Source organism: Poecilia reticulata, linkage group LG7 (genome assembly GCF_000633615.1).
Source record: "Poecilia reticulata strain Guanapo linkage group LG7, Guppy_female_1.0+MT, whole genome shotgun sequence".
NCBI classification, from domain to species: Eukaryota; Metazoa; Chordata; class Actinopteri; order Cyprinodontiformes; family Poeciliidae; genus Poecilia; species Poecilia reticulata.
The window spans coordinates 19,613,020-19,629,453 of record NC_024337.1 but is presented as its reverse complement, the minus strand read 5'-3'; the positions used below and the strand labels follow the sequence as shown (position 1 = coordinate 19,629,453).

General features: G+C 38.5%; 1 protein-coding gene across 2 annotated transcripts in view; it reads right to left on the bottom strand.

Moving 5' to 3' along the window:
- Positions 1-16,434, bottom strand: part of scube3 (signal peptide, CUB domain, EGF-like 3) — a 114,128-nt gene that overhangs the window by 56,699 nt on the left and 40,995 nt on the right. For both annotated transcript variants that reach the window (XM_008414200.2, XM_008414203.2), the window contains exon 4: positions 7,337-7,471. In XM_008414200.2, coding sequence (XP_008412422.1) covers positions 7,337-7,471 — 135 coding nt within the window. The remainder of the gene's footprint in view (positions 1-7,336; positions 7,472-16,434) is intronic.

Below are 16,434 nucleotides of genomic sequence, written 5' to 3'. Positions count from 1 at the left end.
ATGATTCTAAAAATCTTTGCTCTAACCTGCAATGAAAGTGAAGGAGACGTGCCCTCTTCCAGGACATGGACATAAAGTTGGAAAAGAGCAAAGTGAAGCGCAGCATCACGCAAAAAGCAGGTGGGCTGCTGAGCAGAGTAACTCTCATAATGTTCAGAAAGATGTTAAATCCAGACAGGAGTAAGTGTCTCAGAGTGATTCTTAATTGCAGCTCTGGAGAGAGCAATGCAAGTGCTGCCTGCGGCTGCGTCGATGTTATGTACGGGTTGCCAGAGCTGGCATTAATGTGTGGCCATTGTTTAAGGTGATGGGCTCAACGCAAAATGCTCCAAGGCAGAGAGAAACTATGATGTCTTCCCTGAAGCCATAATAAAAAAATAAAACAAAACAAAAATATCAGGACACCCAACTCACAGTTAGCAGATCTACAGTTATATCTTTAAAACTAAAATCACTGTTAACAGTTCAAAATTATCAATATACAATTTTAAATCATTTTAGCTTTTATTTTAATAATCTTATATTACTCGTATAATTGTATTGTGTAAATTATTTTTATTTCATGTATATTTTTAATTATGGATCAGTCTACAATTCTTAATTTACTGGATGCTTTTTTTGTTTTGTTTTGTTTTTGTTTTTTGTTAAAATTTTCAGTTGAATGCAACACCAGCACTGGTTTAACATGATTTTTATGTGTGATTTCTCTTGTGGATAAAGTACAATTTAAAATAATACGTTAATATCAAAATATTTTTACTCTGATCAGATTACATAACTGGACAAGGGATTTGCTTAATACTTGAATTTAAAGTTTAGGACTTCAACTCGTGCCTCAACTTTGGGGAAGCAAAGTACAGGGGTTCAGATATAACAACTTTCTAGATTTTTTTTTTATTATTAGTTAAAAAATGGTTTTCTTTTTGGTTTTACTTGAAAACTATACTTTAGGTTAGTTTATCATATGAAATGCAAATAAAATATAACCTTTGTGGTAGTGGTATTAAAAAATGTGGAAAAGGTTAAAGAGTCTGAAGGCAAGGAGCTGCAGCAGAACAAACCCAGATTAAATCCAATCTGCAAAAAGTCTCTCGACTGCAAAACCGACAATCTGAACAAATGTCTTGAGCATTTTCTCCTCCCTTTTGAATCCCTTTAAAACACGAAGCATGTGGTTTTTATGACGCAGCTGACCTGAGTATGTTTTCTTTTTCAGCACTCACAACTAAAAGCAAATGAACTGAATCCATAAGTCACCATAAGTGACATGCATCAGTGCACACTTCAAGTTATTGCCTGGTTTTTCAAAAAGAAAGAGGACCGACATTATGGATGTGTCATCTGACTAAACCCAAAATGTCTGAGTCTCGATGTTCTGGATTTCATCTCAAGCACAAATGTCCCTGTTGTCGTCCTGAATAAAAGTGAAAATAAATCAAATGCAAAGCGGAGGAACCCTCCCTGATCCAAATTGCATTCCTTTCAACTGCTAAGCACCCTGACTTTCGTGAAAAGCCTAATTCCTAGGTTGGGGATGTTTGAAGTGAATAAATGGACTGTTACATTTTTGGCCAACTACATGGTGGAGAAACTCATTTGGCCAAAGTTGCTCCTGCTGAGGGGAGGGGGTGAGGGGCGGGTATAATAAGGGACAGGCCAGCAGCAGCCTTGTCATTAGCCGGGAGGCTGAAAGACCCCTGCTGCCTAATTGGCACCGGCTCCCTCCAAGCAGTGGCTCAGTATCAGCAGGAGAAACCGAACCGAGGCAGCAGGCGCTTCCATGACCGGCTCTGAACTGCACCCAGAAAGATCAGCGCACATTGCCGATGGAACACCTGAGCTATTACTGGAAGAAATGGGAAGCTGATGTCTTTTTAATGACGACAATAAACCTCATAATCAAACTGCGACCCAGGCTCTGCTTTTTAAGAGGTGGGCTGGCAGGATGCACCAATGGTTCCATTTAAAATCGACCTGAGTGAGGAGATTAAACATTTATCCATTTTTTAGTGATTCTTTATATATTATATATATATATATTTGGAGCAATTCTTCAGGGGCTGTTGCCCAATAACTGTGCAAAGTCACTTCCTAACCACTTCCATTATCCTTCAGGCACACACTGTTGTAATAAGAGCGGTAATAATAAGCAGATGAGTGGTTGTTCTGTCTGTTGGTCTTTCAAAAATAAGGAAACAATAAATAGGCGCCTATCTGATGAGCACAGGAAGTTTGCAGATTTATGGCAGCTTTAATCTTTTGAATTCAATGGCTCTCATCTGGGAGCAATAAGGACAAAATGAATATTAAAATGGAATATTAACAGGAACTGGGGACATTTATCATGAACATAAACAGACGAAAGACTGGAGGAACTTGGCAAAATCAGACTACTGCTCTAAATCTGTTTCTGATAGCGCTGATGTGTAGTAAGGCTTGAAATTTCATGGTCAAAGTTTTCAGTCCACTCAAACAAGAAAAAAAAAGAAAAAAAACACAGCATTTATGAAATGTAAACATTGATACTTCAGTAGGCCAGATGGAGCTCATAAATTAAACTTCCAAGATCCTCATTTCATAATACGGGGGAATCATGAGCGTCTCAATTTAATGAGTCTCCATACGAGTACTTAGCTGAGAAAACACACGAGAGAGATGAAAAAGACTGAGATGAGAAGACACTCGAATCTTGCTGTGTATGTCTGGGGTTTACAGAACAGGAAGAACAGCGTCACATTTAGAAAAAAAAAAAAAAAAAGGACATTCACAACATTGCTTAGTCTGATGGAACTGAGGAGTTGTAAAAGGCTTTGCTGGATAATCACTCCTCGAACGAACGGACTTTCTGACGGTGATAACAGCTGTTCACTGTGTCTGCTGCTTCACAGAAACACTGGAGGCTCTGAGCAAAGTTGCGTAGGGCAGCAAAAAACCGAGTCAAAATGCAAACACAGCCATTCTGCAATTTTTACTTGTCAAATTTTCAAGCTTTTACAGCCTTCAATGGCCAAAGTTTTCAGGCTTCTTTATTGAATTTTGTAAATATACAATATGGATGGATGGATACAAGTTTTCAGACTGCATACCAGATCTGGGAGCCATTTGTGGCCCCTAGATTGATTTTTTTGGGGGGCCCAAAATTTCAGTTTGATAAATTTGACCCAGCAGCACAACCAGCTGATGCAAGTGGAGACTTTGTTTGCTGATGATTTATAATCCTCTTATATTCGTAAATGTCAAGACTACAACACAACTTATTGGCCTTTTAATATCCACACTTTGGTCTTTCTTTTTAATTTGATAGTTAGTGGGACTACATTCTATATATCCAGTGACTTTCAATTGAAAGAAGACTTTGTTGCAACCAAATGTGTTTAATTAGTTTATTGAACTTTGCTAAAAGTAAAGTGCTTTTGAGTAGTTTAGTTTTTTTTAGAATATATTTAAAAAAAATCCTGGGCAAGAAAAAAGAAAACAGTGTGCCACGAAAGTACTGATTTATTGGAGACTTTCCTTTCAACAAGGGTAACGCCATTATTTACACGTCCTTCCTTACAAATTTTTGACTACCTTTTCCTTTTGCACGCTTAGTTTATTTTTGAGCATAATGAAAAACAAATCAAGATAAAATGTATTTTGTTATTGTCTAAAAATGTTTTGCATTTGTTAATTTTTTTGGCCCACGACCACTTTCGTTCTTTGGAAATCAGTGGTATAGAGCATTTCCAACATTTCTAGTAGACATAGTATCTCGTATCTGCTAGGGGTTGCCACAATGCTAAAATTTTAAACTTGAGACTGACACCAAGCAGCAACATTTTTGGAATGGAGGCTTCTTCTTAGTTAAGAGAAAATATGCTTAATTGCAATATACACTCATGACTACCAGTAGTTCATTTTTGTCCTCTGTAGAGGACATTTCTAAACTTGAATATGTCTCACCCCCTGCATTCTACTGAGTTAATTCCTTTTGGTATCGACAGAGGACATCTAGGGCTTTTCAATGATGCCGCATGTGAAGGGGTGGGGCTTTTGTACCTTCCTTTTTCTCATTCATAAAAATGATGTTCATCAGTAGAAACACATTTTATGTGGAGAGACAAAGTAAGTGCATAAAACTTTTTATTGTGCAAATTTTGATTTAAAATTCTGTTGGCATATTCTAAATTAGTCTCTTAGCAGCATATTAAAACATTCTATGAATTATTTTGACTGCATTTTATCGTAGTATTTAAAAGTTGAAAATTGTCCTCTGTAGTGGACATTTGTAATTATTTTTCTGTTTTTTTCTGTATCCATCCATCCATCCATCCATCCATCCATCCATCCATCCATCCATCCATCCATCCATCCATCCATCCATCCATCCATCCATCCATCCATCCATCNCATCCATCCATCCATCCATCCATCCATCCATCCATCCATCCATCCATCCATCCATCCATCCATCCATCCATCCATCCATCCATCCATCCATCCATTTTCTGTACATCATTGTCCCTTAGTGGGGTTGGAAGGGTTGCTATTCCCTATCTCCAGCCAACGTTCCGGGTGAGAGGTGGGGTCACCCTGGACAGGTCGCCAATCTGTCGCAGGGCAACACAGAGACAGACAAACAACCATGCACACTCACACCTAGGGAGAATTTGGAGAGGCCAATTAACCTGACAGTCATGTTTTTGGACTGGAAGCTGGAGAACCCGGAGAGCGCCCACCATACTCAGGGAGAACATGCAAACTCCGGGAATTGAACCCAGAACCTTCTTGCTAGGCAACAGTGCTCAGTTTTGTCAATGTGAAATTCATTCTTAAGTTGATGTTTGGATATTTTCTTTGGGACAAACTGGTTGCCATCAAGGTTCAATTTCAAATGTATGGGGTTCCGATGTCCACTGTAGTGGACACATCATATTTCAAAAATAAGAACTTTTTTTCCCAAAATTTTTTTTTCAGTATTCCAATTACCTTACAAAGATAGTGGAATAATTTTAAAAAATGGTTATTGGACAATATTTTTTTTCCTGGTAGTCAAACCTTCCATAATTGGGTCAAAACTAACTAAATTTTTTTGTGTTAATTCGTACTGAGCAAAGCGTGACTCGGAACTTTTCAGCTGGAAAGCGCATCTCAATGGGGTTCTCGGACCAACACAGGACTGTTTGTGTTCGTGAAGATAATATTTAAACATTCAGCATTAGCTTTCCATCTGTCCGAATGATGCTGTTGCTCTGCTAAAGATGGTCGCTCATGTTTTTTCTGGATATACCCACCATGTTTAAAACTTACAGCAACTCTGTTTCAATCAGGTGGGGCAGGGAGGGACTAAGTGTCCGTTATTATAGTTTTTTTCTAGTATCGTTTTAATAAATATATGAATTCTTTTGACAACCCTAATATCTGCTTTCATATGCTATGTTCCTCCTGTTCTCTAAACATGAGGATAGATTTACATAAACAGAATTTCTTAAAACTATGTATCACAAAGATTGGCAGAAACAATGAAAAATCTCTAAATCTCTTGATAAGAAAGCAACAAAATCCTACACAAAGTACACAGTAAAAAAAAAAAAAAAAGAAGAGCAAGTGTAGAGATGTTACAGGCTCTGTGCGTTCCAGCGCTTCAGAGCCACCAAAGACATTTCTTGACAACTTAGCTTGACATTAAAACCGTCTGCATGTCTGTGGCGCTGCTGTGTGTGGCGAGCGAGCCTCAGAGCAAGTTGGCTCTTTTCCTGTCACGTCTCCATCCCACAGGAACGCTCTATAAACAAGAGGTGTGTCTGCCCGGGGCTACACCTTTAATTGTTTTCACTGTTCGCAGTTCCCCCTGCAGGCCACTCTCATACCACAGATAACTTGAAAAGCAGCCAAGTGCTAGATAGGTTCAATTTGAAAAGGGGAGTGGAAAACAAAAAGATTTATCCCCGCTCTCCCCCTCTTTTCATTTCTTCTCTTTGAAGAGTGGCGACCTAACTGTTTTAACTTGTTGTTGGGCTTGTTAGGGCTAATCCCGCCCTCCATTTATTCCTGAATATCTGCTACTTACATAAAGACTTGACAGCATCATTATCTCAAAATGTATCGTAATCATGTTTGAGCAAACCGTACAGTAAGGGCAAAACCCGATACCCAAAAATGAAACCACAGTAGTGCTGTTGAAGCGTCAGCTACTTAGGCTTCTGTTTTGTGTTGTCACACTTCACTGTTTCAGATCAATAAGCTACTTCTACAGTCAGAAGAAAATACACTGACAATACAAAAAAGCTGTTTTTAAATGAGGATTTCATTTATTAAAAGGAAAAAAGTTATCCAAACCAAAATGGCTACATGTAGCAAAGTAATCACGCCTGACCTTAATAACTGATTGTGTTGGCAGCAACAACCAAGGCTATTGAACACTAACAGTCACATCACAGTCAGGACTTTGACAAGGCCACTGAAAAACTTTCTGTTTTTATCTCTTCTGTGGTTGAATTGCTGCTTTGGATCATTGTTCTGCTGCACAACCCAAGTCTGCCTAACCTTTAGGTCACAAGCTTATGGCCAAACACTTTCCTTCAGAATCTTGTAGTAAAACAAGAAGAGTTATGGTTTCAACTAATATGGCAAGTCGTCTGGGTCCTGAAGCAGGGAAGCAGCCCTACACCATCACACTCAAAAGCGCTCTGTTCGATTTGAGTTCAGGACCCACAAGTTTCAAAATGTTTCATTTATCTTGCTACTCTGTAAAATATTTACCCAAAAGTCTCGAGAGTTTTTTGGGACTATGTGTTTTTTTTTTTTTGCTTTTTTTTGGGAAAATCTGAGACGGGCTTTTGTTCTCCGTTTAGTCAGCAATTGATTTTACCTTGAGCCACTTTTTGCTCAGCATATTCCTTATTGTTGAATCATGAACTTAACTTTATTTCACCTAAACTGAGGCAAGTGAGACATTTAGAGCTGAACATGTGACTTTGTTTCTCATCTTTTCCTGATTTTTTCCTTATTATTATTATTGATTGGGACATTATGTGTTGTTTCTCAGCTCTTCTAACCTACCTGATGATACCCAATCTATTTGATTTCTGCTACTAGGAGATTTCTATTTTCTGCAAACCAGGCAGTAACTAGTGGTGCTTATGCAGCTAAACAAATAGAGGCAATTACATTTCACATAAGACCAGGTTGGTTTAGATCGCTTTTCTCATTTATTAAATTAGATCTGAAAACTGGGTTTTGGTATTACTATGTATATCTTACAAGTGTGACCCAAAAAAAAAAGAAGCAAGAACAGAAGAAAGTTGTAAGGGAACAAATACATGATCTGTCTGAAGCGTGTGTGCAGGTGAATAACCTTTAGGCCGCTGGATGCATGTATGCTGGTTGTCACTCAGGAGGAATCCTTCTCTGCATCGGCACTCGTAGCTGCCCATCATGTTGACACAAATCTGCTGGCACCCACCGTTGCCTTCCGAGCACTCGTCCACGTCTGCCAGGAAACACAACCACATACAAATTAATGAGAACAGTCCAAAACAGAACAAATGCTGCACAGATAGTCTGTGCGGGGGTTGTCTGAGATCGAATCGTGACAAACAGACGACGCAAACATGATTTAAACATTTAAGTACTCCGAAAGAATGTAGACGTGGTCAGATAAATTAAATTTAATGAAATCATTTGAAAACTTGTGATGGGAGAGTAAAGGCAACACTAAGAGCAAACAAAAAACTGAACTAAAACGTCCAACTGTTCAGCACAGAGCTATAAAAATGCAAATGCAGCACAATGCGTTAAAGAGGGGAAACCTGATCCAACTGGGCCAGAGTACCTGTTGATGACGAGTGTCTGTCAGCCCTGTGACGGGAGGAATGCGAGGAGAGGGACGAGAAAGAGGGGGAGGAAAAGTTTAGATAGGAAGAGAGGAGTGGGACTTTTTTCTTTCAAAGTCAGTGGGGGAGAGAATCTACTTCAAGTACATACAGAGTATTTAGCAAAGCACCGCCTCAAGCTCAGGCAAAATAGGGACGCTCACTATGAACGACCCCCAAAGTAACTCCTCATATATAGCCAGAAGATAAAACAGCATCTTGAGACATTTTAAATTATTTATAAATACAGTATAAAAATAGTGAGAAACCTATTGAACTTTTCACATTTTGTCCTACAACAAACACAAAGTTCAATGCATTTTATTTGTTTTATTATTCTATTATTTTTTGTGCCTAATATACTGAGACGATGTAGGGCATAACAGTGAACACATACATGGATTCCAACTCATAAAAGCCTGAAATGTGTGAATTTGTGTTCGGCCCCTCGAGTCAGATTTAGCTGAAGATCTTCCAGGTGTGTCTCAAACGGTGCTGAACATCTGGAAACCAAAATCTTTCCCCGTGAACACGTGAAGATGCTTTGGTCTGAGCCATTTTGGAAGGTGAACCTTTGGCCCTGCCTTTGAGATATTTTCTTTCTCCTGTATTTAGCTCCATTCACCTTCCCAACAACTCTAACCTGGTTCTTTTTCACCTGCTGGAGAAACATATCCCCACAGCATGATACTACTGCAACCATGTCTCATTGCAGATAACTTCCAGATTTACTCTCTTAGCTGCTTCTCTGATTGACGCTCTATTTGCCAGTCAGTTTAGTCAACGGCCAAGTCTGGGTAGATTTGCAGTTGTGTCACTAATTATTTTTATAATCTCATCCTGCTTTAAACTTCTGAATAACTTTATCCCTGACCTTTTGTATCTGGGATCGGATTCTCTTGGTTACAATCAAAATCTCATGACCACAGGTAAACCAGTAAACTGAGAGCTTCACTTTATTGCTCAGCTCTTTCTCCACCACGACAAATCAGAAAAACACTCAGCTAATCTAATCTGTCTCCAATATATTTGAGAACAACCCGAGATACTGCAACTTTATCCATGATTAAAATAATAAAAAAAATAAATAAAACGGTCGTACACACAAGTTTTTTTATGATTAATGTTATTAAAATGTCATCTGAAACTAATCCATTGCCTGTTTGTTCAGACTGAGAAAACCTCTGGATCAAGTTTTCTTTCTGGGGAATTCTCAGCTCAGGAGGAGACAGAAATAAAACATCACTCTTCTTGTTTTCTTTTTCTGTTTAAAAGCCCAATTAATCACGGTGTCTCGACACACGCAGCATTCTAAGAAGAACGAGTTGACGAGAAGGTCAGTGACAGGTAGCAGCACTTATCACCCTCGTCAGACTGCCAGGTTTTCTGTCCTGTTCTCACATCCAGTCATCAAAACTGTCTCTGTCCCACTAAAAACAGTGTGCTCTGTCTGCTGAGGCTGACGGGGAAAGTGTCACTCTACAGCCAGGTGAAGGAGAGTTCTCCAGAAGGAGAAAGACAGTGAGACTGACACTAAAAGAAAAAGGGAGCTGCTTATGGTCCCTGGAGAAAGGACTCTGGAAGCTGCAAGCAAACTGCAGCTGCACCTTTGCAGATAAATTGAGTAGGTACCAACAAACCTCCAGCAGTCCAAGAAAAGAAAAAAAAAATCCTAACATATATGCATAAAGCCTTTGCCTGATTTTCCTGTAAACACAATCACAAACTTTAAAAAATCCAAACGTATAAGTGCTGCACAAATGCTGCAAGTTTCAACACTCAAAACGCCCAAGAGATACGCAAACGGCCACAGACGGCCCAAGGGGATTTCTCTTTCCATACCCTCAGTGCATCAATGAAGGTTTCATTTCCCGATTCCTTCATCCCTCCAAATGAGGCGTTGGCTGTCAGTAGATCTCCCTTGTTTAAATAGCTCCCATAATTGCCTGTGTTGTGTGCTGGGCAAGGCTGGCGTCCAAAGCAAATATTTCCAAGCGGAAAGGGGTTCTGGCATGGCTTGAAGAAGTGCTCATGTTATTTGGGCTTTAAACAGTTTTTAAGAATTCTCTAAAGGACCGGAGAGAAAGGAAAAACATTTTAATCAAGTTAAAAGAGCTGTCTCACTCCTGAAAAATGAGACAAGCCTCTGCTCTAACCTTGCTTCATTTGAGGAGACGAGAGGAAAAGAAGCATTCAGACCGAGAGAGATTAGGAGATTGGTTGTATTTGCGGAGGCCATGTCCGCTGGTTTTTCAGATAGCCTTGGCTGTATATATAACATTTGGCCTTGCGCAGAGCTTTAGAGCCATGTAAACATGGTGGTTGCCTTACAAAAACTCCTGAACTCTTATTTTGGAGAAATACTCAACTCTTTCATTCTCTCCCTCTTTTTTTTTTTTTTTTTTTTTTTTTAGAGGGTTCACTGACTTTGCGGGAGTTTCTAGCTGACTCCGACTTTTATTTGAGGCCAGAAAGTGAAAAACTGCAGCTATCTGTCATCAAAGCTGTCTGTGCATCCATCCCACTGCTTGGTCTCAGAAATGTCTCTGTGGTCCAGACAGACCAGAGACAAGGAGGTGAGTGGACAGACACCGTCCTCCCCTGGCATTTCGCTTGCATGAGGTGAAGGGATGCAAGAAATAAAAAGGTGTCAAGGAATACCAAGATTTAAAATCATTATGTTTTCAAAACAGTTTTTCAATGTCTTCATAATCAGATGTGAGAAAACTTCTCAATATTGTTATTCAATGTTTTGGCAAATGTTTACAACAACAATAAGATAGTGGCACAGCTTTTCTAATATGAAGACATTTCTTCTCAAAGTGAATCCTGGTTTGCAAAACACCATCTAGCAGTTTGGGTTTGAGTTATTGTAACAGGCCCAAGAGGTTAAAAAGGTATTTAAGCTTCACACCCTGTAGTTTTGTCATTTTGAACCCGTATTTTGAAGTAAGACACAAAGTAGTTTTGGGCCAGTGTAGTTGTCTGGTTGGGTGACAGATTGACTGTTGATGATTTAAGAAATTGTACGGGACTTGAACCTGTCACACTGTGCAAATTGGATCATATAAAATCTTGACATAAACCTCTGTCACACTGTATAATGGAAGATGTCAGATGGTTTGACTTATTGCCGCTGCGAAATCACGCCATAAAGACCTGACAGACACATAAGTCCGACATTAAATGAACAGCGAGAGAATCGAACTCTGTAAAAATCATTCAAGCAGCTGCTGGTCAGTTATGGACCATGTAGACTTCTAAGGTCCTCTGAGAACTGCTCACTCAGTGTTTCTTGGACCAGAACTAAACAAGCGCAGGAAGAATTTACTTTCTGTTCCTCAAAGCTGGAGCCACCAACCTGAAAGCCTGAGGTATGAACAAACTGACAGCCATTTTAAACTAGGATCAGCCGTTTACTGCAGGTCAATTTAATTCTATTATGTTGATTTGTTGACTTGCATTATATTCCTACTTTTTAGGTGATGCTTACATTTTTACTACTGGTTGTTGACATATTTTGTGTATTTGATACATTTCTGTTTTTTTTTAAAAATAATGAACATTTCAGTGTTTTTAATATATCAGTGCTTTTATTTTCATCTATCACACTTTTTATCGCCATTTGTATAAAATGCTACATGAACAACACTTGTTTTTCTCTTTACCCATGTCTGTAGTTTTCTTTAAAATCATCTTTTCCTTCATGTCTATATCATCCTACAACCTGAACCAAATAAACTGGCCAGTTCCTCCCTTGCACACAACGACTGTCAGATGAGCGATGCAACACCGTGTCGAGATATTCCCTGTCAGCTGAGCAAAGGGGTGGAATAGGAGCAGCACCTGCTGAGGAAAAAAGTTAGATGTGAGAGAGAGAGATGATACGATAGGCGAGTTTGAACCACAGTAAGTCTTCCTCTTATCTGTTACATTATATCTCTGACTGTCCAGCGGTGGCCAAGCAGCTGGATCGAAGGTCAGCTACTACCGAGTTCATTTCTCCATTTCCTTTCCCAAACTTCCAACTCAAATTAATGTCGGGTTAACTCAAAGCTTTGCACCAAACCCCTTTCCTCAAAGGTTGATTGATTGATCAAGTTTTAATCAGCTAAAATATATTCTGAAAATTCAGTTTCTCTAGTTGGACAGAGGAGTCATTTATGACTGACAACACCATTTCCTGAATATTCATGCAAATTCAGTTAAAATGTAAATATTGCTGACTAACAAAACATTTGGATAACTATATAAAACATGATTATTGCTACTTTAAATTATATGAAAAATTAGCTGCCTGTTGATGATGCATATCCATCATACTGATTATTAAATGATATGATGATATCTATTCCTGAAACTGATAAATCCTTGGTATATTAGTTTGACGTACACTTCAGATTTTTGGCGGATTTATCGTTAAAGTATTTTTAAAATTTATTTTGGAAACAAGTTTCTTCTAATTGGAAGTAAAATTAACGTTCTTGATGCGTCCAGAATGAGAAAGAAAAGCATCATGGCAAGTTGGTCTTTCAAACTGAAAGACTTGCAGCTCACCAACATTATATTCTTGTTTTTTTAGATTGATTTAAATTACATTTCAAAAGATGGCTGTCTCATTTCATTTTAGAAAAACATTTTAGAACAAAAAACATCTTATCCCTAAACGTTTCTGGGTTACGACTTACTTTGATTTAACTAACATTTATTTTCACAATACTTTTATACTCTAACCTGACCAAATACAGCCAAATGCTCCTTTAGTCCTGCTATGAAACCTGTTATTTCCATATGTGCTAAGTAGCGTAAAATCCAGATTTTTCATCAGCAGGAAACTCAAAGTTGATCAGACTCGTGGTTATAAACTGCTTCAAACCTTTTATTAGTTCCAGCATTTCACATCTATCTCGCCCATAGTTTATTTACACGCAGCTTGTTCACATCTGCTATGCAAATCCAAATATCTGCTAGCTGTTGATTTTCATTTACAAATAAAAATACGAAACAAAGACTTGATTTAAATCAATATTTCTGGTTCTACAACCAAGGCAGACTCGCAGGTACCAAATTTGATGAGCTGGCATAAACTTTCCAAGTCTAAACTCTTTCCTAAACATCCAGACTGGAATTTCACTGTTTCTCCAAAGCGAGTCTGGAAGCATTTAAACAACAATACCCCAGGATAAGTATTTGAGTGGCCATCGCTTTGCCAAGAGGACAAGAGGCCTTGCCTTGACGTCTGACGGCTTCCAGTCTACAGCATGCTTACAACCTTAAGCCCAGTCTAAGGCTTGAGTTTCCCACTCCTAAAGCCCCGCCGGTGGGTTCAGCTGGAAATGTTCATTTCATGGTGGATGGGGCTGAGCAAACCTGCGAGAGAGTTGATAGCCTTCAGCAGCCAACTAATGCTCTAATCTCAGATTTATCCTGTAACTCATCACTTTAGTCCCTTTCCTCTGAGCTGTGGAGAGGCACCAGAGTTTGTGCATGTCACAACAAATACAAAGTATCTGCCTGCTGGGATTAGTTGCATTTGAATCTAACCTTCTGGCTGCACATCATTAAATTGAGCTGATTTTCCTCTTGAGTTTAAATGTAAAATATGCCTAATAAATAGCAGACTGCCTGTTAAATATAATCACCAGTGGTATCAACTGACTATAACCATGTTAATGTAACATTGCAATGTAAAGATGCTTGTCTTTGCAAGTTATTTTTAATAGGGGACTGTGAAAACCAATTTTTTTTATTTCCGCTGTGTTTGTCAATTTCACATTTTCACTCAAAGACCTGACAATTTATGTTGGCCTAAACAATAAAACAACTCATAGCTCTAATGCATATTTATGTAACAACGATGAGTGGTTTAACGATGTGATTTGGTTCCATGTGAACATGATTGCGTGTCTCACTCATCTGTACATTCTTGCAAAAATCTGCAAAGCAGTTTGTTTCCAAAGTCAGAAAACCACAAACAATTGATTGTTTTTAGAAAGCTACACTTGTATTCCAACTATGCAGCATTACTCCACTCTCCCCAGTGCCGCTTCCTCTGTTCTCACTCACAGAGAGACGTCTTGCAAAAACATTTTTTTTTCCTTCTCGTCAGCTTCGGCAGACATGTCGTCCATGATGCTGTCAGAAATGAACAAGAATTATCCGATTCCATGCGACGTCAGGAACAGCTTTTCATTGTTTGGCTGTGAAACTGCTTGTGAGAGCTCAGACATTGTGCCGCTATGGCGACCTGAACCAAATAACAGTATTTTCAGTTCAGGCTAAAACTCCAAGAGAGAAGAACATGGTTCCAGCTATACAAAAACTTTACAATGAAAAAGAAAATAGCACAATTTACGATTGCGAAGACAAAAATATATATATATATATTTTAAGAAAATGGCTGGATTACTTATTAAATAATGTCAAAGATGAACTGATAAATTGTTTTCTGGTCAAAGCAGAATGATTTTCAGCAATATTCAGAAATAATAAAAACAATCTGATCTTTTCTCATTCAGTTAATTAATCATAATTAAGAGCTACTCTGTCGTTTTGATGCAGTTCTTCAGCATAGATCTAATTACTGAGTGAAGACTTAAAATGAACTATTTTCCATATCAGTGATGTGTTAAGTATAAGTCAGAGTGAGCACTGAAGGTAAAAGATGTATTTTATTTGGCATGTGGAGAGATGGAATATCTGCGGCTTGTTAAGGCTGAATGCAGTTTACCTTGAGACTATTGCTTGCAATTAGCTAAATAGTGCTAACCACTAATGGAAGATCCCGAAGATGGTATAAAAATCGGCTGGTGTGATTCTGTCTGTGCTTTAGCATAAAAAATGTACAGTTTTACAGCAACTTCTCTTCCAATGTCACCAGGAACGGTGCAGAAATATCTTAATACTGGGGTTGACATGTTCTACTGGGTTTTAAAGAGAATCTGGCATCAGGTAAAACTGATAATGGCAGGCCAAATCTTTATAAGCACTGGAAATCAGAAACTGGTCACAAACCTGCATTTTTAAATGCTGCAAAATACATTTGGTGTAATATTTGGTAAGACAACATGCGTTTGTAACTGGGATTATAACAGTACTCAGACCATGGGTTGCTACAAACATTAGCTATGAAGTCACAATTCAGTGTGTTTTGGCTTTGCTTTAATAAAGAGAAACAAATAAAAATCAGCCACTATATAGAACTGACTAGATATAATTTTTGTTGTTGTTTTTAATAAGGGACAAGTGAATAAAGCCAGTGGATGGACGATGCAACAATAAACTGACTTGGACATGATAAACAGATTTTTTTACCAAATACTTATTTACTCTTCAGTATTTTTTGGATGTCCACTTTTTACTTTTACTTGAGTAAAAATATATTGAAGTAGTGCCACTCTTACTTGACTACAAGTCTTGGCAACTCCGTCGATTCTTCATGGGGTGGAGGAGCTGCAGCTGTATTCAGAATATTTTACCGTAAGTGAGAACTAATTCACCCAATGGAAGAACATTTCACTTTTTAGCTAACTCGCATCAGAGATTTCACTCTAACTGCCATGATCCACATCTACTAATCATGGCTAAGTGTTGAAACATTAATGGATTAATAAATCGAAAGATTTACCTTTCAGCTCAGGTTTTCCTGCACTGCAACAGATCATAGTAGCACCTTAAATTTCTTCTCCTGACAGTGATGAACCCTCATTACGAAGGGGGCATTCCATCATTGCCTTGCTATTAATTAATATCTACGCTAAAGATTCTTTTGTGGATTACCTTATTCTCTGATTTTGTTTTGACAATACTAAAAAAAATGGACAGATTTATTTTAATAATGGGGTAAATTACAAAGACTTCTATGCCCATAAGAATGTGACGACAAGTAAAAATTGAGAATATGGCTAAAAAAAGTTACATTCGAATGTGAGTTTCTGTCAGAGGTGTGCAGCTTTTGTTCGCTGCATCGGGGGTTAGAGGCAAATGGATGTAAAAGCTTGCAGAGGAAATCAGCATGAAGGTCACTGATCTTTTCGCTGTCAGGACCTGTTCAGTGATACATCAGCATGCTGCTTCCTTTCATTTAATCACTGGGGATTATGAAAGCTGCAGCAAAACTCATCCAAGCAAAGTTTTTCAAACGAGACAAATCCGAATTTCCAACATAGCACAACGTCTCGGCACAATTACAACCATTAAGCGAAGAGAGTGAGAGGAGGTGACTTTTTTCCTACCTGCCATTTCAAAGCCGTACCTCAGAGGCTTCTCCCATAAGGTTGCTTTTATGTAATAGATCATGCTGCGTCTTTGGGGAAGGTTAAAGTAAAAGCACATTCATTTCCCTATAGATTGCAGAGGGAATTGAAGCCTTTTCAATCAATACAAACCAAATCAGTGTCGGTCAATAAAAATCAAAGGAATATGGCCTGCCAAGGTGTGTGTATTTGTTCCTGTGCGACAGGGGAGCCGCACAAGAGAGAGCAGAATGATGAATGCAAGTAAACAAGGCAGAGACACAGGTCTGGTGGTGCTCTTGTCAAACATCTATAATTTCTATTTCAAGCCTGCCTTTGCTTTCCCA